This window comes from Mastomys coucha, unplaced genomic scaffold, assembly GCF_008632895.1.
Source record: "Mastomys coucha isolate ucsf_1 unplaced genomic scaffold, UCSF_Mcou_1 pScaffold14, whole genome shotgun sequence".
Classification (NCBI taxonomy): Eukaryota; Metazoa; Chordata; class Mammalia; order Rodentia; family Muridae; genus Mastomys; species Mastomys coucha.
Window position 1 is genome coordinate 100,307,723 of NW_022196896.1, and position 22,990 is coordinate 100,330,712.

General features: G+C 47.0%; 2 protein-coding genes across 3 annotated transcripts in view; both read left to right on the forward strand.

Moving 5' to 3' along the window:
- The first annotated feature begins 4,333 nt into the window (after positions 1–4,333).
- Positions 4,334–13,018, forward strand: Catip (ciliogenesis associated TTC17 interacting protein). Of its 2 annotated transcripts, XM_031368870.1 has the most exons (10): positions 4,334–4,362; positions 4,543–4,665; positions 4,939–5,136; positions 5,479–5,534; positions 7,101–7,187; positions 7,335–7,502; positions 10,108–10,232; positions 11,564–11,640; positions 11,916–12,004; positions 12,171–13,018. In XM_031368870.1, exons 1-10 carry the CDS (start codon positions 4,338–4,340, stop codon positions 12,762–12,764), a joined length of 1,542 nt encoding a protein of 513 aa, XP_031224730.1. In that variant the 5' UTR covers positions 4,334–4,337; the 3' UTR covers positions 12,765–13,018. The 2 variants fall into 2 exon arrangements, with proteins under 2 accessions (XP_031224730.1, XP_031224731.1); XM_031368871.1 differs by lacking the exon at positions 7,101–7,187.
- A 5,480-nt stretch (positions 13,019–18,498) lies between these two features.
- Positions 18,499–22,990, forward strand: part of Slc11a1 (solute carrier family 11 member 1) — a 10,954-nt gene continuing 6,462 nt past the window's right edge. The window contains exons 1-5 of the mRNA XM_031367937.1: positions 18,499–18,651; positions 19,080–19,213; positions 20,127–20,249; positions 20,492–20,611; positions 22,651–22,757. Of these exons, the coding sequence (XP_031223797.1) occupies positions 18,645–18,651; positions 19,080–19,213; positions 20,127–20,249; positions 20,492–20,611; positions 22,651–22,757 (491 nt within the window). The 5' untranslated portion in view covers positions 18,499–18,644. The remainder of the gene's footprint in view (positions 18,652–19,079; positions 19,214–20,126; positions 20,250–20,491; positions 20,612–22,650; positions 22,758–22,990) is intronic.

The following is a 22,990-nucleotide window of genomic DNA, read 5'->3' on the forward strand; positions in this document are numbered from 1 at the left end:
TGGGCTGGCATTTGTGTTCTTGTAGGGTCTGTATGACATCTGCCCAGGATCTTCTAGTTTTCAGTCTCTGGTGAGAAATCTGCCGTAATTCTGATAGCACCTGCTTCTCTTACAGAGGATTCAGTTCAGTTTCCAGCACTCACATGGCTCCAGGCCATCTGTAGCTCCAGTTCCAGAAGATCCAGTGCCCTCTTCTGGCTTCCACAGCTACAAGGCATGCACATAGTATAGAGATATACATGCAAGCAAAACACCCATATACAAAAAGAACAATAAAGTAATGAACCTTAAAATGTTTTTAAAATACTGGGATTACAGGCATGTATAACCTTGTCCTGGTGGGTCTTTATTTATTTATTTGTTTTTTTTTTTTATACATGGTGGGGATCATCCGAGGCGCCAAGTCTGTACCACTGAGCCATATTCACAGCAGTTACTTTTTATTATAACTTTATTCTAATAAGCAAAATAATTTAGGGGCTGGAAGTGTAGCTCCAGTAGAGAGCTTGCCTAACATTCATGAATCCCCAATATCTCATGAGCCAAGTAAGGTGGTCCACACTTCTAGTCCCAGCATTTAGGAGGTAGAGTTAGGAGGATCAGAAATTCCACATGATCCACTACTGGTCTGGCCTAAGACACACGATACCCTGTCTTTAAAAAGAAGTGTCTTGGTACATGCCTATAATCCCAGCACTCAGCAGACAAAAAGGAAGATTTCTTTTCTAACATTATATAAATTTAAATTATGAAAGCAATAGGGTTTGCCTTTTTATTTTTTTAGCTTTTAATTTAAAACTTTAAAAATTTTAATGTAGCTTTTTAGTTTTATTTTTTTTTAATTTTTTTAAAGATTTATTTATTATTAATAAGTATATGGTAGCTGTCTTCAGACACACCAGAAGAAGGCGCCAGATCTCATTACGGATGATTGTGAGCCACCATGTGGTTGCTGGGATTTGAACTCAGGACCGTCTGAAGAGCAGTCAATGCTCTTCCCCACTGAGCCCTCTTGCCAATCCCTAAAACTTTCTTTTTAAAGGAGTAGTCTCAGCCGGGCAGTGGTGGAGCATGCCTTTAATCCCAGCACTTGGGAGGCAGAGGCAGGTGGATTTCTGAGTTCAAGGCCAGCCTTGTCTACAGAGTGAGTCCAGGACAGCTGGGGCTACATAGAGAAACCCTTTCTCAAAAAAACCAAAAAAAAAAAAAAAAAAAAAAAAAAGAGTCTCAAACTATAGCCCTGGCTAGTCCTGGCAGTCCCTGTGTTGACCAGGTTGGCCTGTCATGGCCACATAGAGAAACCTTGTCTTGAAGAAAACAAAATGACCAGCAAAATGGCTTCTTTGGTAAGGACACCTGCCACCAAGCCTGACAACCCAGGACTCACATAGAGAGAACTGACTCCCAGAAGTCCTCTGAGCTCCAGAAACACACAGTGTAGCGCACCCCTCCCCCTACACAAATAAATGCAACAAATGTAATGGATTCTAAAATGTAATATGGAGGAGCTTCATCCTAACTGGGACGAGTATGAGTTGGAATAACCCTTCAGAGTCTAAGGCTAGCTCATGTCAAGAATTTTTCTGAGGTCCTGGCTATCATATTGAACTGTGTGTTTTGGATATAACATCAACTCCAACATGTCCAAATGGTGATCAAGTCGCCACAGCATGAATACAAATCAAATGTATGAGTCCTGTAGCCACTCCTTTTCCGAGTCTGTATTTAATCATGTCAGGTGCTGTTATACCACAAGTTTCCATTCACTGCATCGCCTACCACCCATTCATCTACCACCTATTGCTTCCTTGTTGCTCAACTCTTTTTTCCTCCCTAAGACAGGGTCTTTCTGTGTAGCCCTGGCTGTCAAACTCAGAGAGATCCCCCTGCCTCTGCCTCTGAGTGTTGCGATTAAAGGTATGCACCACTGGTTTTATTTTCCGTTTTTTTGAGACAGAGTCCAGTGCAGTCCAGTGGCCTCAAACTCCATATGCAGCCGAGGATGACCTGGGCTTCTCATTTTCCTGCCCAGACCTCCGAAGTGCTAGAATCACAACCAAGCACTATCCTACCCAGCTGCTGCCTGAATGCACACACTCAGTCTGACTGCCTCTGGTCAGGTCTTGGCTGTCAAGGATCAGCTATGTGACATCTGGAAGCCAGTTAGCCTCTCTTTGCCTAAGTTTTCTTCTCCATAAAACACATATATTACCTCCATATGAGGTAATAAAGCACATCAGGCAAGCATGGTAGAGCACACCTGTGATCCCAAAACTTGGAAGACAGAGCCAGAATAATGACAAGCTCTAGGACAGCCTGAGCTACATAGGAAGAACTTTTTTATCTAAAAAAAAAAAAAAAAAAAAAAAAAAAGCCCTGGGCTGGAAAGATGACTTCCAGAGGTCCTGAGTTCAAATCCCAGCAACCACATGGTGGTTCACAACCATCTGTGATGGGATCTGATGCCCTCTTCTAGTGTGACTGAGGATAGCTAAAGTGTACTCATATAAATAAATAAATTTTAAAAAAAAAGCCCAATGTAGTGGCACATACCTTTAATCTCAGCACTCAGGAGGCTGAAGCAGACAAATCTCTATGAGTTCAAGGCCAGCCTGGTCTACAGAGTGAGTTTCAGGACACTCAGGGCTACATAGAGAAACCTTGTCTCCAAAACAATTATTTTTTTTAAAAAATGTACTTCAGTGGTTGAGATGCAGCTTAGTTGGTGAATTCTTTTTTTTTTTTAATTTATTTATTATATATAAGTACACTGTAGCTGTCTTCAGATACACCAGAAGAGGGCATCAGATCTCATTACAGATGGTTGTGAGCCAACATGTGGTTACTGGGATTTGAACTCGGGACCTCTGGAAAAGAGGTCAGTGCTCCCAACCGCTGAGCCATCTCTCCAGCTCCATTTGTTGAGTTCTTGCTCAGCGTGAGTGATGCCCCAGGCTTGATCCCCCAGAGCCTCATAAACCACACACCTGCCTATAATTGTAGGACTCAGGAGGAAGACACAGGAAGGTCAGAAGTTTAAGGTCATTCCCCACTTCATTAAGTTTGAAGTCAGCCTGGGGTACATAAGACCCTGCCTCAAAACAACAAAACAAAACTGAGAAAGTACTATGGGCCAGGCCTGACAAATAAAGGCCACTAAAACTGTGTCTGGCTGAGGACAGATGCAGTTTAACCATTTGCTATATATATAAGGTTGGGCAGTGGTGGTGCTCGCCTTTGATCCCAACACTCAAGAGGCAGAGGCAGATGGACCTCTGTAGGTTCCAGACCAGCGTGGTCTACATAATGAGTTCCAAGACAGCTAGGGCTATACAGAGAAACCCTGTCTTGAAAAACCAAAAAGGAAAAAGAAAAAGAAAAAAGGAAAGAAAAGGCTTTGCTCTCCCCCTCAAAGCAATCGTCATTAGGTCTACATGTATGAATGCTCTCCTGCTTATAAAGGATTAGAGATCAGTGACTTTGATGATGACAGTCATCCAGTAAGATGACAAGGCATCCAAGCTCATAGATGAGCCACAGAACCCTCTGCAGAGCAAAGGCTGTTCTGCCTCCTGATTGCCTGGCTGGCTGAAAGTTACAGCTTGCAGGAGAGGACAAACAGCCTTGGTGAACCCGGGAACTAGAAATCGTTTCTACTGAATGTGTATGACTTTTTCACCATGGTAAAGACAATGAATAGGAGTCCAAGACATCGGAGATTGGAGACTATTTATATTGGGACTATAGTTCACAAAGACAATTGTCCAACCTTGAAGTGGATTCTGGGTGTGAGCCTAGGTCTGGCTTTTAACACCTGATCTTCCAGCCCAGGAATCACGAGTACCAGGATTATAGGCACAAGTCACTACTCCTGGCTTAGTCCACTACTTCTTTGTATTGTTATTATATTTTATATATTCGAGTGTTTTGTTGGATGGATGTATGTGTGTATAGCATGTATATCTCTGGTATCCATGGAATCCAGAAGTGGGTGTTGGATCCTACAATACTGGAGACAGTTGTGAGCCATCTTGTGGGTGCTGGGATTCAAACTCAGGTCCTCTGGAAAGCAGTCACTACTTCCAACAGCTGAGCCACCTCTCCAGCCCCCTTTGTCCATTAATTCCCAAGAAAGTTTTAATAACCTGCTTTCCCCCAGCCTCTTAAGAATGTCAAAGGCTCCCTCTGCTGGACAACCTCTCAAGCTTGGGCTGAGCCCCACAGCCTGACAAATCTAGGTTCAGTAGAGTGAGTGGGTTGATTGCCCTTTAAGAGGCAGTACCTAGCTTCTGGTTGCCATGGAGACTACTAGTCACAGACTGACTAGCCTCAATAGCATGTCTTCCAAAGTTTCCCCCACAGGTGGGGAATGGGCTGCTGATCTGTGGGTGGAAGGAGAAGGGATATTTGTCCCTTACAAATCCACTAAAGTGTGGTCTTCGTAAATTTAACTTTAGAGGATGGGGATCACAACCAGGTGTCCCTGCCCACTCTACCCTTTTCCCTAGGGTCTGACATATCAGCTTTTCCTTCCTCTTGTAGTCTCCAAAGCCAGGGACCACCACCACCACTTAGGCCAGCAGCAGCAACAGCAGCCGCAGCAGCACCAGGAGCAGCCATTCCCAGAAGCCAATGCCGAAGCCATCAGCTTCCTCCACTCCTTCCGTGAGAGCCAGATGATGGGGCGGGCATAGGGAGGAGAGGAGGCCTGGGCAGGTCCTGTCTTCTCTCTCCACCTGATCCTCCTGAGATTCAGAAAAGACCTGATACCTATTTGCTAATGTACATGGAGGGACAAGCCCATGGGGGGGGATCTTTACTGGTCGGCGCCCAGTGATGACAAGGAGGGTGGTTAAGAGATGGGAGACATGACAAGGGGCAAGTGGGTGGTGTGGGGTCTAGAGGCTGGGCCTGGAGAGAGAGTTCTGCACCACACAGGGCTGGAGGATATGCTTCTGTTCTTCCGGGAGACTCTGGCCATCCTCTCAGACACAGGGGAACCCCAGGGAGAGCTGACCATTGAGGTACAGAAGGGGAAGTACAAGGATGACCTGGGGATCCTGACCCACTGTCTGCTGGTACACGCCTCCAGCCGCAGCTTCCTAGACAAATCACTGTGTGGAAGTTCCCTCCTAGGTAGAGTTCTGCCTGCTGGCTGTCCCTCACATCTTCCCTCCAGGGCCCCCATTCCAATCCATAGGTCCTTAATCAGGACCTGCCCCTTGACTTATCTGGGAAGGGTAAAGCCTGGAGGAGGAAGAGAAGGAGAGGGAGGGGGAGGAGGAGAGGGAGGGAGAGGAGGAGAGGGAGGGAAAGGAGGAGAGGGAGGGGGAGGAGAGGTTGTTCCAGCGACATACCCAGGACAAGAACAGTGATGACCACCCTGTCATTTTCCCATGGCCACGTTGCCCCAGCCTGGGCCAGCCTCTTCCCTAGGGTCCATCCTGTGACATCAGCACTTGCCTCCCTCTATCCCAGGCTACCTAAACAAGGACCTGGAGCTATTGGAGCAGCACAGTCAGGAGTACATCAAGGTATGTACTCCCAGCCTCCCCCATCCTTGCCCCTGCTTTGGGTAAGAGGGTGGGTGGGAGGGACCCCAGTAGAATATCACAATCCCGTACACCACCAGCCCGAACCTCCACCACACGCAGTTTGATAACCAGTCACCTCCATTACAGCTGCTGCTGTTTTCTGGATGCACAAACCGAGCCCAGCCCACTGGGGGCCTCCTCCAGCCTAAAAGCCTGGTCCATTTCCCAGGGCCACGTGACCTGGCCTTTCCCAGAACCTGTCATCACTTAGCCTCCAAATCTGGCTCTATCCCCTTCACCCAGTCCCTTCAGTAACTTCCTCTGTGGGGCCATCACCTATCTAAACGTACGGGAGATGACTTGGGCCTCACAGCCTTCTCAGAGAATCCGTTCCCAGTCTCCAGCCTGTGTTCCCTTCCGAGGTTTACAGCTGTTATATACTATGGACCTATTTCTGATCTCCACCATAAACGGAAGGTCTCCTCTCCTCCCTCCTCCCTCCCCTCCCCTTCCTTTTTTTTTTTTTTTTTTTTTTTTTTTTTTTTTTTTTTTTTTTTTTTTTTTTTTTTTTTTAGTTTTTCAAGACAGGGTTTCTCTGTGTAGCCCTGGCTGTCCTGGAACTCACTCTGTAGACCAGGCTGGCCTCGAACTCAGAAATCCACCTGCCTCTGCCTCCCAAGTGCAGGGATTAAAGGTGTGCGCCACCACCACCTGGCCCTTCCTTCCTTTTTTGAGGCAGTCTCATAGCTAGACTGGCCTCAAACTTGGTACGTAGCTGAGGGTGATTTTGAACCCCTGATTTTCCTCCCAGTGCTAGACCACCGCACCGGGCTATGAAGCTTTCTGTTCATCTTTTTGTCTGCCTGCCTGTCTTATTTTCATCTCTTTTATTTCTTGAGACAGAGACTTTTGTCTTATTTTGTTTATAAAAAAATAAGATTGGGGGGGGGTGAAGCTGGAGAGATGGCTCAGTGGTTAAGAGCACTGAATGCTCTTCCAGAGGTCCTGAGTTCAAATCCAGCAACCACATGATGGCTCACAATCATCTGTGATGGGATAGGATGCCCTCTTCTGGTGTGTCTGAAGTGAGCAACAGCGTGCTTATACATTAAGTAAACAAATCTTTAAAAAAAAAGAAAGACAGGGCTGGTGAGATGGCTTAATGGGTAAGAGCACTGACTGCTCTCCCGAAAGTCACGAGTTCAAATCCCAGCAACCGCATGGTGGCTTACAACCACCGGTAATGAGATCTGATGCCCTCTTCTGGTGCTGCCTAAAGACAGCTACAGTGTACTTATTCATAATAAATAAATAAATAAATAAATAAATAAATAAATAAATAAAACAAGACTGACTGCATTTGCCTATAATCCCAGTGTTTAGGAGGCTGAGGCAGGAGAATTGTTGCAAATACAAGGCTATCCTGGGCTACATAGGGAGTTCCAGGCCATTCTGAACTATTTTGTCTCAGCAAAAACAAACTACAGACAAACAACTTCGAAGAAAGGATGGGAGCTAGCCTCTCAGGGGAGAGCATGTGATTCTTCCGTATGCTCTGTTCTTCAGTTTCCCATCCACCCCATGGAGAGGAAGATGAGCATCCTGAAGCAGGATGACCAGTTTGTTATGACCAAAAGTGTCAAGGAGGGTGAGGTAAGAGTGAAAGCCAAGTGGGAAGCCCTCAGAAACATAGCAGGAACAAGCTATGTGAGGCCAGGTGCCTAAACACTCAACACCCTGCTCCAACACCTCCTGCCTCTTCTGAGCTCCAAGCCTCTGACTCAGACCTGCCCCAAACAGGAAACCAAGACTGGAGTCTCTGTTTTCCCCTGTAAAACACTCAAGGGCTTTGTCTCCAGTGCTGCCAACGTGGTGCTGCTGAGAGTGATGGCCTGGCAGCGGTCGGTGCCCAGCGGTGCTCGCTTCCTCACCTTGGACTCAGAGGGCAAGCTCTGCCACTGTTCCTATGTGAGTACTGTCTCTGGGCAAAGGAATCGGCCTGGGGAAAACTAGAAGGGTCATGAAGGCCACTGAAGGTGGGAGACACAGATGTGATGTGTGAGGGCCTTAAGCAAGGTGGGTTTGGGTCTAAGTCCTGAGGGTGGGATGAGATACGCTGGAGCAATCACAGTTAGACAAACTTGATGGGAGGAAGCGTGAGGGTGGAGCACCCGGGATTAGTGGGGAACAACGGAAAGGTGAGAAGCAACCTCCTTTGCACAGAGGTCAATACACAAGAAAAGTATCATGGATGCCTGCTTTCTAACACATGCCTTCTAAGGCTGGGGAGACGCTCAGTGGTGCAAGAGGAGGCTCTGACTTTGATCCCCAAGCCCATGTAAATGCTGCACATGTATAATCTCAGAACTGTGGAGGTAAAGACAGTCTGGGTGCATCAGGCAGCCTCAGGACCCAGTGAGAGAGCCTGTCTCAAAACCAAGGTGAGGGCAGAGAGATGTCGCAGTGGTTATGAGCACTTACTGGTTTTGCAGAAGACCCAGGATCAGCTCACAGCATCCACATGGCAGCTTATAACCTTCTGTAGCCCAAATTCCAAGAGATCTACATACATATGTGTGTGTCTATATATATTTATGTACACACACACACATACATATATACACACACACATATATATGTCTATGTAGGTAAAACATTCATACACATAAAAATAAAAATTTCAAAGAAAATAAAACAAAATAGCCAGAAGAACCCACACTCAGGAACATGCATGCCAAACATCCCCCCACACATGCACCTGTATGAGTGCATACATGCAGATACACACACACATACATACACACAATACATGATCTAAAGCCAGGCACGGTGTCATGTGCTTGTAATTCTAGTACTTGGGGAGTGAAAACAGAAGGACCAGGAGTTCAAAGTCATTGTTAGCTACTATTTAGTTCAAGTCTAGCCTGAGCTACATAAGATCCTGTCTTAACCAAAAGTAGCAACAACAACAACAAAAAATGGCTCAGTGGTTAAGAGCACATACTGTTCTTCTGAAGGACCTGAGTTCAAATCCTAGCAACTACATGGTGGCTCACAACTATCTGTAACAAGATCTGACTCCCTCTTCTGGAGAACCTGAAAATAGCTACAGTGTACTTACATATAATAAATAAATAAATCTTTTTTTTTTCAAAGATTTATTTATTTATTTTGTGTATATGAGTACACATTGTAGCTGTACAGATAGTTGTGAGCCTTCATCTGGTTGTTGGGAATTGACTTTTAGGACCTCTGCTTGTCACTGGCCCAAAGATTTTTTTCATTATAAATAAGTACACTGTAGTTGTCTTCAGACACACCAGAAGAGGGCATCAGATCTCATTACAGATGGTTGTGAGCTACCATGCGGTTGCTGGGATTTGAACTCAGGGCCTTCGGAAGAGCAATCGGTGCTCTTACCCACTGAGCCATCTTACCAGCCCTAAATAAATAAATCTTAAAAAAGAAAAAGAAAAAAAAAGCCAAAACTATTCCTATGCTGGGCAGTGTTGACACACACCTTTAATCCCAGCACTTGGGAGGCAGAGGCAGGCAGATTTCTGAGTTCAAGGCCAGCCTGGTCTACAGAGTAAGTTCCAGGATAGCCAAGGCTACACAGAGAAACCCTGTCTCAAAAAACCAAAAAATAAATAAATAAATAAATAAATAAAAGATGTGTACCGTTAGCTTCTGGCCATGGCTCTCAACCCTCATGCCTTAACTGCCCAAATGCAATTATATGTGTGCACCTCCACATTTGGCTGACACTCCAGACTTTACTCTGTGTGTGTGTGTATGTGTGTGTGTGTGTGTGTGCGTGTAATATGTGTATATACATAAAGGTTTGTACAGATAGAGGATGGAGGTCAACCCCAGGTGTTTTTTCTTTTCTTTTCTTTTTGTTTTTTTCGGAACAGGGTTTCTCTGTGTAGCCTTGGCTGTCCTGGAACTCACTCTGTAGACCAGGCTGGCCTTGAACACAGAAATCTGCCTCCTCTGCCTCCCAAGTGCTGGAATTAAAGGCATGCACCACCACCGCCCGGCTGTTTCTTTCTTTTTTTTTTTTTAAGATTTATTTATTATTATATGTAAGTATGTGCAAGTAGCTGTCTTCAGACACACCAGAAGAGAGCGTCAGATCTCTTTGCGGATGATTTTGAGCCACCATGTGGTTGCTGGGATTCAAACTCAGGACCTTCGGAAGAGTAGTCACTGCTCTTAACCACTGAGCCATCTCTCCAGCTCCAGGTGTTTTCTCTAAAGCACTGTCCACCTGCTTTTTGAGGCAGGTCTCTCTCATTGTATAGCACCTTGCACCCCACACTGAGCCTCCCTGTAACAAAATCAACAACTAGCAGGGCTCCTCCATTGAGATGGCTTGAGAAGGGGGTGGCAGGGGTTGGCCTAAATGTATCCTGAGAAATCAAACTTTGTAGCACATACAGAACTGAATAGCTAAACTTTGGTTACCAGTGGTGAGCCGGAATGAAGACCAAAGGAGAAGGGAAGGGTTTGAGGAGAAGGGGACAGTGGTGGGCAATCACTTCTATGTTCTCCACTTTGGTTGCTGCAGAAATCCCTGGGTTTCCAGACAATCCAAGTGGGCAACCAGCAGGCTGAAATGTTCATCGTGGAGCAAACCATACACTCTGAAGAGGGCATCCCCTTCTCCTGCCAATACTATTTGCTCTCTGATGGGTGAGCGAGCCACTTGTGGGGAGGACCAAGGTGACCTGGTCATGTAGTGGATGAGAGCTCTGAACGTGAAGCAAAGATGTTCATGGAGTGGGATAGGGCACAGGAGTCACTCTTATCCCCAGGATGCTGCCAGGAAAAGCTGTCAGTGAGATCTAGGTGTAATTTGCGTTGCCCATCTCATTTGCTTTAAAAAAAAAAAAAAAGCAAAAGCGAGCTCAGGCTGACCTCAAATTCACGGCCCTCCTGTCTTAGTACCCTAGGTGCTGGGATTACAGATGTGTGTGGGTAAGGCATGATGCTTGCTGTTATCTGGGACAGAACCCAAGAACTACAAAGATAAAGAGAGAAAACAGGGTAAATATAGGTTCCAGGCAGCATTCATGGGGACACCGTAGTGTCTTACCTCAGCCTCCACGACAAAATACCAAAAGATGAGTCAGCCACAAGGGGATGGGGGACTTGTCCTACCAGCACTGAGGAAGCTGACACAGGAGGATGGCTCCAGGTCTGAGACCATCTACAGTAGTAAGATAGTCCCTCAAAAAGGTGCACACAAGTCAAAGGATGGCTCAGGTGGAAAGGATGGTGAGGGAGCTTGCTGCCAAATCAGATGGCCTGAGTTCAATTCCTGGAACCCACTTGGCCGAAGGAGAGAACCAACTCCTACAAGTTTTCCTCTGACCTCCACACAGGCATGGATTGTGAATGGTGTATGTGTGTGTATGTGTGTGTGTGTGTGTGTGAGTGGTGTGTGTGTGTGCGCATGCGCACGCGTACACAGGAAAAATTAGTGTTAAAGAAAAGAAATCTGCTGGGCAGTGGTGGTGCATGCCTTTAATTCCAGCACTTGGGAGGCAGAGACAGGCAGATTTCTGAGTTCAAGGCCAGCCTAATCTACAGAGTGAGTTCCAGGACAGCCAGGGCTACACAGAGAAACCCTGTCTTGAAAAAACTAAATAAAAAAAAAAAAGAAAGAAAGAAAAGAAAAGAAAAGAAGAGAAATCCCTGGATGTTTTAAACAATGGCCAGCAGGATTGGTTTCTGGCGAGCTCTCTGGTTGCTGTCAGGGCTCTCTGACTCCTTTCAGTGTGCCAGTGGGGAGACAGCTTTGTAGACTGCTTTCTCTGTTTTCTCTTCTTGTTCTGAGGATGCCAGTCCTTTCTGACTGGAGACCCACCATTATGACCATCATTTGACCTTAGTCATTTCCCAGAAAGCTTTCATTATACTGGGGGCGGGAGTGGGAGCCATGACTCATTGTGCTCAGCACCATTCAGTCACTTCCCTGTCAATAAGAAGACTTTCCCCACCTTTTCTGTATTACCCTGCAGGCACCTGGCTAAGAGAATCCAGGTGGGCTCTCCAGGATGCTGTATCATCACCAAGATGCCCCTCATAAGGGAGGAGGGTAAGTGGCCCAGGGCAGGATGGGGCAGTGAAGGGAAGATGGGGGAAGCATGGCCTCTGGTTTGGTTTGGAAAGGATCCAGCGCCCTGGGTGTGGGACAGGATTCTTGAATCAGGTAGAGAGGCGGCAGGTTTCCAGCCCCTGACTCAAAGGGTTAGTTAGGATGGACCTTTGACGCTAGTCCCTCGCAAACTCTGCCCATACTTGAGAGTTCCTGGGATCTCCCCCTGTTTGCAGAGGGATAGGTAAAGCAGTTCCCTTGCTCATTCTACTCAGATGTGATTGAGCCTCCGCCCACGTTTGATCAGAAGCCCCTGGTGTGGGAGGAAGACCTGGAGCTTTACTCGAAATTCCTGGACCGGAAGGTGAGAAGTGGCTGTGGCCTGGGGGTCCATCTGCGGTCCTATTGTGGAGTGCCGAAATGCACGAATCAGGGAGATGATTGGGGGGTGGGAGGGTGGGGGAAGGTGATGTCCTGGCCATTCAGAGTTGTGCTCAGCTCCAGTGCTGGACTGCCCTATGCCTGGCCAGGAGCAGCTGCGCCTCAGCCACACCTCCTACCTGCGGCTGCACCCCGAGGCCCAAGCGCTGGTCTCCGACTTCCTGCTGTTCCTGCTGCTCCGCCGGCCAGAGGACGTGGTCACTTTCGCCGCAGAGCACTTCGGGCCCTTTGCAGCGCTGCGCTCGCCTATCCCAGCCCTGCGATCCTCACACCAGCCCAGCCCTTTCCGCACTCTAGAGTACGAGGAGGAGGAGGAGGAAGAAGAAGAAGAGGAGGAAGAGGAGGAAGAAGAAGAGGAGATAGAGGACCTGGGAGTAGTGGAAGAGGAGATAGAAGGGGATGATGACTACTTGTACATCAACGGGGATGAAGACATAGAGGACAGCATCTACTATGAAAATTACTATGACAACTATGGTGAAGAAGATGACATTTATGATGATGATGACTACGATAATTACGACAATGATGTTGACTACAATGACGATGTTGACAATTACGATGACGACTACGCTGACTACGATGAGGAGGAGGAAGTTGATGACAATGACTACGATGATGTCAACGAAGTCAAAGTCAAAGTCGACAGTGTCGATGTCGACAGTGACAACAACCAGGGTTAGAATCTCGAAAAGGACTAGGTGGGCAGCTGGAAGCAGGAGACTGGGACTGACGGGGGCTGCGGCTTCAGTGGGAGATAAGCAGGGTGCTTCCCGGGTACTACTCTGCCAGCAGGGACTGTATTTGGCCAGCTCTTCTTGTCAAAAAAGGGAAGCTTTAATTTTGTTTACCCAGCGAGTTTCATGTTTTCTTCCTAGAGTCTATTTTCACAGTTATAGCCATTTCAGAGAAAATAAAATTAAGCCCTGTGGCCAGATGTGTTGGCTCAACATCTGTAATCCCAGCTCTCAGGTCTCTGAGCCAGGGAAACTGCTGTGAGTTCAAGGCCAGCTAAGGCTACACAGCAAGACCCTCTCTCAAAAATTAAATTAAAAATTAAGAAAAGAAGGGAAGAGGAGAGGAGGGAACCACTAGGCCCACGCCACCCATAATCCCATCACTCAGGAAACACAGGCAAGTTCACTGTCATCTTTGGTTCCCTTCGGTGAGCTTGGGTCCTGTCTGGGCCATATAAAATCCTGCAGGTGGGAGAGCGGGATTTGAACCTGGAGCTGGACATGAGAAGCCTGCAGTGATGCCATGAATCTAAACATATTCACTACCACCTAGAAACGAGTGCATGGAAAGTGCAGGCGGTGTGTATGAGGAGGGGCATGGGACGCCCCTCTTTGTGCTTCAGGTCCTCCTTGACCCATCATTACAAACACATGTACGCGCACACACACTCACGACTCCCCAGACCCCCAGCCACCCAATAAGAAGTAAACAGAAGCAGCGGGCCATCACCACCTCCAGGTTCCTTGCTCATAGCAGTTCTGACTGTGGGCGGAGTAGTGAGTGTTAGCAAGAACCTCTGAGGGAGTTGGTAGCCGGGTGGCATGCAGACACTGCACTTCCACTAATGTCTGGCCATCAGCCCTGCTGCTTTAAAGTGAGACTTGAGGTGTTATGGAGAGTTCTAGTCTTGGCTACAGAGCTGAGGAATGTGTCTGTCTGTCTCCCAGAAATCACTTCAGAAGGCTTCAGACAGGGCCGCCACTTGAGCCTTGCAAAACATTTTATGTCATGTCCCCCTACTTAAAAACAAAACAAAAACATTCACAAGCTGGGTGGCCGTAGCACACGCCTTGCCTTTAATCCCAACTCTCAGGAGGCAGAGGCCAGGCAGGTCTATAGAGCAAGTTCCAGGACAACCAGGGCTACACAGAGAAACCTTGTCTTGAAAAAAAAAAAACCAACCAATAAAATAATCTTAGTTTCTCTGTCCCAGGGCCTCACACATACTCTACCAAAGACTTCATCCCAGCCCTGGCAAGGATTTTTGTTTGTTTGTTTGTTTTGTTTTGTTTTTCGAGACAGGATTTCTCTGTTTAGTCCTGGCTGTCCTGGAACTCACTCTGTATACCAGGCTGGCCTCAAACTCAGAAATCTGCCTGCCTCTGCCTCCCAAGTGCTGGGATTAAAGGCATGTGTCACCACTACCCGGCAAGGATTTTTTTAATAGCTCCTTATAATTCCAATGTATTCACAAAATGAAATCATACCAGTAATATATGCTTGTTGGTAATTGGATAGTTAATTATATATCATAATTTATACGTCATATACACCCACACACACATATATATATACACACATACATACATATATAGTGAAGCTAACGTCACCATCCTAGGTCCATTGTATTTTGAAACACTATTTCATGTATTAGAGTTGGCTTTCTGGGGCTGGAAAAAAAATGGCTCATGTGTAAAAATGTTAGCTGTGCAAACCTGAGGACCCCAGTTCCATCAGTGGAATTCACATACAAGCTGGATGTGACCCAGCATGGTGGCCCAGGCCTTAAATCCCAGCACTCAAAGGCAGAAGCAGGTGGATCTGGGTAGCAATGTGATAGGGGTATATGATGTGAAATCTCCAAAGAATCAATAAAAATATGTTGAAAAAAAAAAAGAGAGAGAGAGGTTGAGGCAGGATGATGAAAGATGACAAAGTCAAGGACTGCTGATAATACAGAGGGAATTCTGGGACAGCCTGGGCAATTCAGTTGTCTTGTCCCCAAATAAAAAGTACAGAAGGGGGCATATGCTGGGACGTAACTCAGTGGCAGAGCACATAGCTAGTACCAGTGAGGACCTAGTTTAAGTTTGTGGAAGTGAAAAAAAAAACAAAAGTGAGGAAAACATAGGCTGGTTAGACCTTTGAAGGCACAGATCAGTCCTCCGTTGGCCTTTTCTTCATTCATCCTTTGGCTGAATCTCATGTTTCCTGGAAATCATCACTGTGATGGAACCTCTCCCACTTAGTTGGGACAGCCCCACTTGAAATAGCTCTACCACACAGAGCCTGTAGTTTAGATAATATTTCATGAAAGGGTCTTGCTGACTGTGTGAATCCATCATGACTGTTAGAAGAAAATACCCCTGGAGAGCTGGCTCAGTGTTCAGGAGCACTGCTCTCCTGAAGGACCCAGCTTGACTCCCTGCACACACGAGGAGGCTCACCACTTACTCAAGCACCAGGCATGCATGTGGCTCACAGACATCCATGCAGGAAAAGCACTCAATCTTAAAAAAAAAAAAAAAAAAAAAAAAAAAAAAAAAATTCTAAAAAGAAAATAATGGAAACCCAGTGTGGCCTCACATACCTGTAATACCAATATTTGGGAGGCTGAGGCAGGAGAATCTTCAGTTTAAGGTCAGCATGGTAGTGAACGGAAAGCTTCTCTCAAGTGTGTGTGTGTATGTGTGTGTGTGTGTGTTGCATGTGTGACTGTGTGGAATTAAAAGAAAAACAAAAACACCAAGCTGAAAAGGAAGCAACAGGAACAGAAATTTAGCCAGGTATGGTGGGATACACTTGTAAATCTCAAATGATTTATTTGTGTGTGTGTGTGTGTGTGTGTGTGTGTGTGTGTGTGTGTGTACACGTGTACGAACAAGTGTGGGCAATGCCTGAGCATCCTGAAGAAGATGTCAAATCCTCAAAAGCTGGAGTGGCCTGACATGGGCATTGGGAACTGAATTCAGCTCTTATGCAATTTCTTAACTGCTGAGCCACTTCTCCAGCCCAGTTCTGCACACTTATTTGCTTGCTTGCTTGCTTGCTTGGGGTTTTTTGTTTGTTTGTTGTTTTTGTTTGCAGGAAGGAGAGGTTGAGGCAGGGACTCAGGAACCTTCCCTGTATCACTTAGATTAAGGTGTGAGTTGCATACCCTGTTTATGCTAGGGATGGAACTCACTAGGCAGACACTCTACCAAATGAGCTACATCCCCAGCCAGCCCCTTAAACCTCACCTGTGAGAGTAGAGGCCTTGTGACCTAAAAGCACCCCAAGGGTCCCACTTCTTAATACAATCATCACTTTGGCACATAAATGTTGTAACCCTACAACATTTATAGGTTATTTTAGGGTTACAACATTCAAACCATAATGGTGGACAAACCTGGGAGCTATTGCGAGTATCATTGTTTGTGACATTTGAATTCCAAAGAACCGATGACAACCACCACAAATGAAGTCCAGTTGGGTCTTAATTTTACTTTGTAGACCAGGCTGACCCTGAACTTATGGCAAACCTCCTGTCTCATCTTCCCAAGTGCCAGAATTGCAGGCAGGTATGGGCTACCGTACCCAATTCAACATGATGTTTATAGGGATTTCTACATTATCTAATGCATTAGAATTCCATAATGTTGGGCTAGAGAGATGGCTCAGCGGTTAAGAACATTGACTGCTCTTCCAAAGGTCCTGAGTTCAAATCCCAGCAACCACATGGTAGCTCACAACCATCTGTAATGAGATCTATCACCCTCTTCTGGTGTGTCTGATGACAGCTACAGTGTACTTACATATAGTAATAAATTAATCTTTTTAAAAAAATATTTCATAATGCTTTAATCCCAAGTAACATTCCATGGCATGTCTATACTATATTGTATTTATCCATGTATTGACAGATTTGTGGCTGGTTTCCATGCCTTGGCTAATGCAAATAATTGCTAGGAATGGGTCTTCCAATGTCTGTTTGCATTTCTACTTTTACTATAGTTGGAATACTCACATTGATCCAATGTCATGGATCATTATCTAACGTCCTCACTTTCTCTCACACGAATTATCTGTGGAAGGGTGCATGGACACATGGGTATATTAAGTCCTGTACAGTCGTTTCACATGTGGTTTCCTTACCTACCACATCTCAACACCACAGGGCTCCTCTAAGTCATTTTATAACTACATCCATCACCTATCTACCTGACCTATCCCTAGCCTGGGGTAACCACAAATCTGATCTTCGCTTCTAGAATGTTGCCATTGCAAAAGTACTATTTAGGGCTGGAGAGACAGCTCTTAAGAGCATTGAACTGCTCCTCCAGATGTCCTGAGTTCAATTCCCAACAACCAAATACTGGCTCACAACCATCTGTAAGCAGATCTGATGCCCTCTTCTGGTGTGTCTGAAGACAGCTATCATGTACTCATACACATAAAATAAATCTTTTTTAAAAAAAGTTTTTTTAAATGGAACAACAGGGGCTAAGGAGGTGGCTCAGTGGATCAGAGCATTTGCTCTGCAAGCACGAGGAACAGAAATCTAATCCCTAGCACCATACACATGCATATACCACACACCCACACACCCATCATCCGCAGGACTCACAAATGCTCATGCTCGTGTGCATGCACACACACACACACACACACACACACACACACACACACACACACGCAGAGATACAAGATAGGCCTGACACATACCTACAAACCCTACACTCAGGTGCAGAGGTAGGAGCACTGTGAGTCGGAGCCAGCCTGGACTACATAGAGACTGTCTTGAAAAATCGAGGGCTGAAGCTACAGGTCAATGGTAGAACACTTGCCTGGTGTATGCAAGGCTCACCTGGAACACACGATTCTCCTGCCGTAGCCTCTAGAGTACTGGATTTGAGGCATGTGCTACCACATTGAACTAATACATAAGCTTTTGAAAGTGACTTTTTTTTTTAAAAAAAAAAAACCTAAGCACATTATCATTCTCCCACTAAACTACTTCCTTATGGCTGGTTTTACTTTGCATTTTGAGCAGGGTTTCACTAAACTGTTGGGACTTTAAACTCAGTCTGCAGCCCAGGTAGACGATGAACTTCTCATCCAGTCTAATTTCCTGGCGATTTCTCCATGCTGATATAGGCATCTACTTACCTGTCGATGGACAGCTCAGATAATTCCAGCTTCTGTTTATTGCAAAAAATATTGCTGCAAACGTTATGTGGAGGTTTTTGTCTGGACATATATTTAGTTTCTCTGGAGTAAAAGCCCAGGAGTTCATTCTGTGGTATGGACACAGCATTCACTCATGGCTCTCGGAGACCCTCACAGGTCCACAGGACATGACTTTTTACCTCCCTCACACCTTTCCATTAGGTCAACCAATGCCCCTTGGACTCCAGACTGAGACGAAAGACCTGACAGGGTATGGGTCTGTGTATGAGCATGTGTGTGTGTGTGTGAAACTGCCATGAAATATTAAACATTAATACCCAAATGCCAGAAATCTGAGGTCATTTCGGAAGCAAAGAACCTGGGATATCTGGAGTGAGGCCAGAGTTATTATGGAACACAGGGTATCCAGGAGAGGAACGAGGGTCAAGGCTGTGGGTTACCACCCCCTTCCGCCACAACTGGTCACTTCTGCCTTTGGTGAGTGTTTCGAAACGCCAAGTGTGTGAAATCATGAGCATGCCCTCAATGATGTGGAGATGAAGCCTGGCGGGGATGGGAAGGGCGTGGGTTCCCCACTTGCACCCACAGAAGGGGACAGATTGAGGAGCTGCCAGGCCTGGTGATCACACACAGAGTATCCTGACTCCCGCATCCTCATGACTCGTGAGTGGTGGCCTCCAGGGACCTAATGTGATTCAAGTGGGGGCGATTTGAGATGGCAAGGAAGAGTTATGGCCTCTGGGGGGGGTCTGCTCTGCCAGACACACTGCAGTCAGGTACTTCTATGGATTAAACCTGATGGAAGAGGCAGAGCAAGGGGGCAGAGCAGATGGGGGAGGAGTAGGATGGGGGCTCGGCTTACCCTTCTCTGGGCCTCCTGTCTCACAAATCTCCTGACTGGGGGTGGGGGGGATTTGGATTGGAGAAGTTTTGTGCTTACTGGGAGGGAAGTGATTCTGGAAACCTCCGCTTGACACATAGGTGGACCGGCCAGTTGAGGGGAGTGGAGGTCGTGGGAGGAGGCAGGCAGCTTGAATCCAAGGCTCTTGGAAGAAGCACACACCCACCTAGCATCCTGGGGTCCCTGACAGGTGACAAGAGCCCCCAGAGGCTGAGCAGGCCCAGTTATGGCTCCATTTCCAGCCTGCCTGGCCCAGCACCTCAGCCAGCACCTTCCCGGGACACCTACCTGAGTGAGAAGATTCCCATCCCCAGTACAGAACAGGTAGGAATGTTAGGAATGTCCTCAGTGTTTCCTGGGTCCTACCGGTTCCTCAGAGATCTTGCAGGCTGAGGAGGGGGCATCCCCTGTGACCATGACAGTGATTAAAGGGGGTGCTCTGTATTGATTTGAAAACAAAACCAAAAAAACCAATCAAATGGTTCTCAAGAAGCTTTTCCATAGGGGGGAAAGAGCTGGAGACTATTTTGGCATTAAAAGAAGGGCCCACCTAGGGACGAACACAGCGTTCTGGGATGCAGCCATCCAGCCTTGCCACAATCTTTCTTTTTATAATGTATCACGTTTATTTAATTAGTTACTTATATATATTTGCGCATATTTGTGTGTGCATGTGTAGGTGTGTCCATTATATAGCATGCACGTGGAGGTCAGAGGACAACTTGGGAGAGTTCGTTCACTTCTACTATGTGGGTTCCAAGTTTGGTGGCTTTATCGGCTAAGCCCCTTCTCAGTCCCCATCGCCACAATCTAAGCAGATTCCTAGGCTGATGGGCCAAAGCTCCCCCGGAAATAGAGTTGAGTGACTGAGACCTCAGTGGTTCACCAGAGAAAAGAGCCTGAAGTATGAGAAGAATCTGGGGAGGGAAGAGCTGCAACAGGGAAGTTTCACTACAACAAGGTCCCTCTCTTGGGACTTGCTCTCTGACAAGCCTGAAAGTGGCAGACGGGTCACGTGCTGGCCAGCTGCAGAGGCTGCTGCTGAACATTACCCATCCAGAAAGCAGAGCCATAGTGACTCAGCAAATCCCACTGGTCCCTCAGGGCAGGGGCAGCAGGGGCACTGGGTGGGTGATAGAGGACAGGGCTAGCCAGCCTGACTAAAGATACCTGCCGAGTTTTTAGCAGCATCCACCCAGGAGCTAACTTGACCTGATGATCTCCTTACACCCCCCAGGGTACATTCAGCCTGAGGAAGCTGTGGGCGTTCACAGGGCCTGGTTTCCTCATGAGCATCGCTTTCCTTGACCCGGGGAACATTGAGTCCGACCTGCAAGCTGGTGCTGTGGCTGGGTTCAAAGTACTGAGTCTGGGCCGCCATGCTGGCTTTGTGAGGGGGGTGGTGTCTCAGCTAAGACAGGGAAGACCCCAGTTCTCCAGAGCAGGCTGCACGGGTGGCTTTCCTGAGGAGAAGTTCATGCGGGGCAGGAAAGGATCTTGGGGGAAACCCCTTCCAGAAAGGGGGTTGTAGGGGGTGGTCTTCCCACCCAATCCCCGTCAGAGAGGCTGCTCTGTTCTGGCTGAGCATCTCTTCCCTCACAGCTGCTCTGGGTGCTGCTCTGGGCCACTGTGCTAGGTCTGCTCTGCCAGCGGCTGGCTGCCCGGCTAGGCGTGGTGACAGGAAAAGACTTGGGTGAAGTCTGCCATCTCTACTATCCTAAGGTGAGCTGGGAACCGGCAGAGGGAGGGGTCGTGGACAGAAAGCACCTACAGTCTCAAACCCTGAGCAGCTGTTGATAGCTTCCATAATAAAATAAGTACATCATTAGCTCCCAGGTTTCACAAGTCTAGATGGCAGACAAAACAAAAACCCCAAAAAAAACAAAAAATAAAAAAAAACACAGGCTCAATTAGTAGGACAAAGCCCCTTAGCTCAGGGCTAGTCAATGCTCACTCAAGACCACCCAAACTACAGCATGGTATATTTCAAAGGGACTTTTTAAAATTAATTTATTTATTTTATGTATATGAGTACACCATGGCTCTCTTCAGACACACCAGAAGAGGGCATCAAATCCCATTACAGATGGTTGTGAGGCACCATGTGGTTGCCGGGAATTGAACTCAGGACCTCTGGAAGAGCAGTCAGTTGGCCTTAACCCCTGAGTCATCCCTCCAGCCCCCACTTATTTAACACGATTGGAGAGTCTACTCAGGGGTTCCTGAATGCTGGATGAGCAATCAATCTACCTTCCAACTCTATCTCCAGCCCCCTTCAAAGGGATTTAATGTAATTTAACCCTTTCAGGAGTCGGAAGGGTTGGGGGTTCCAGGACAAAAGGTGTCACAAAAGCTGATAAGCCCTGCCCGCCTGCACACCTTAGGAACCCCAAAGCAGACATTTGCTTCTAGAAGCTTACAGCAACTGCTTAACTAACCGTGAGAGGCACTGGAGCTTAGATCCTCACCGATGTCAATGCCTACGAGCAGGGGGCCTGGTTTCTCTCCGCATCCATCTGAGTTAGTCTATGTCTATTCCTGAAAGAGAGTACATGAAGCTGAGTGGTTTAGTTTATTATCCATCCATCCATCTATCTATCTATCTATCTATCTATCTATCTATCTATCTATCTATCTATCTATCCATCCATCCATCTATCTATCTATCCCTCCATCTATTTATCTATCTATATTTTTAGATTTTTCAAAACAGGGTTTCTTGCCGGGCGTGGTGGCGCACGCCTTTAATCCCAGCACTCAGGAGGTGGAGGCAGGCGGATCTCTGAGTTCGAGATCATCCCGGTCTACATAGTGAGGTCTAGAACAGTAAGGGATGTTTTGATCCTGTCAAAAGAGAGAGACAGTGGGAGAAAAAGAGAGAGACAGAGAGAAAGGGAGTGCCAAAGAAAAGGAAAGATCAGGCTATAAGGCTGAGGGTGTAACCAATTACAGAGCACATGCCTAGCATGTACAAGGCCTGAGCTGAAGCACCAGTACTACAAAACAAAGCAAAACAAAACAATACCCAAATTAGCTCACATCTCTACAGGTTCAAGATGCCAATTTCCGCTTAGCTTTATTTGGCATGGTGGGAAGGGGTGCATGGGGCTAGCCTCATCCATACCAGGCAAGCGTTACCACACTGCGTCTGTCTTCTGCCTTCTCTTTACTTTTTATTTGAGACAAGGTCTCACCAGGCTGCCCCAGGCTGCCCCAGGCTGCCCCAGGCTGCCCCAGGCTTCCTCAGGCTGTTTTTGAACTCGTTCTTCCACTTCCCTTAGCTTCTGGGCTGTCAGGCCAGCGTCACCAGGTCTGTACTCTGCTGTAAAGGGTTCCGCCACTGCTCAACACAAGGATCAAGATTCCAACATGCAAATCCTGGAGAGACCCAAAACTGCCAGAGCAAACTCCTTTAAGCATGTCTTTTTTTTTTTTTTTTTTTTTTTTTTTTTTTTTTTTTTAGTTTTGGTTTTTCAAGACAGGGTTTCTCTGTCTTAACCCTGGCTGTCTTAGAACTCACTCTGTAGACCAAGGTGGCTTGGAACTCCCAGAGATCTGTTTGCCTCTGCCTCCCAAGTGCTGGGATTAAAGGCATGTGTGCCCTCACAGGCCCGGCCATCTTGTCTTATAAAACCAGCAGGCAAATGTAAAAGCGCACATGGACTTCCAGCTGCTCGGCACAGTGCAGAGCTTGCAAAGGCAAGAAAAGTGAAATGTCAAACAGCCAAGCCTTCTCTTAAGGAAGTAACTTCTCCTCATAGGTGCCCCGCATCCTCCTCTGGCTGACCATCGAGCTGGCCATTGTGGGCTCGGACATGCAGGAAGTCATTGGGACGGCTATCTCCTTCAATCTGCTCTCTGCTGGACGGTATCATGCTAGGGAGCCCACCTCAGTGCCGGGCTGGAGGGAGCCACTGTTTCCTCTCCAGGCCAAGGGCCCCCCTGTGTCTATGGTATCACCCCATTTCCAGTAGGGCTGGTGGGAGTCTATTTTTTAGAACCCAAGGTGACTTGTGAGTCATAGAACACACAGGCCAGGGCTTCCTACCACACCTGATCCCCTACCTGGTTTGCCCTTCCTGAGTGTCTAGGGATGTTCAG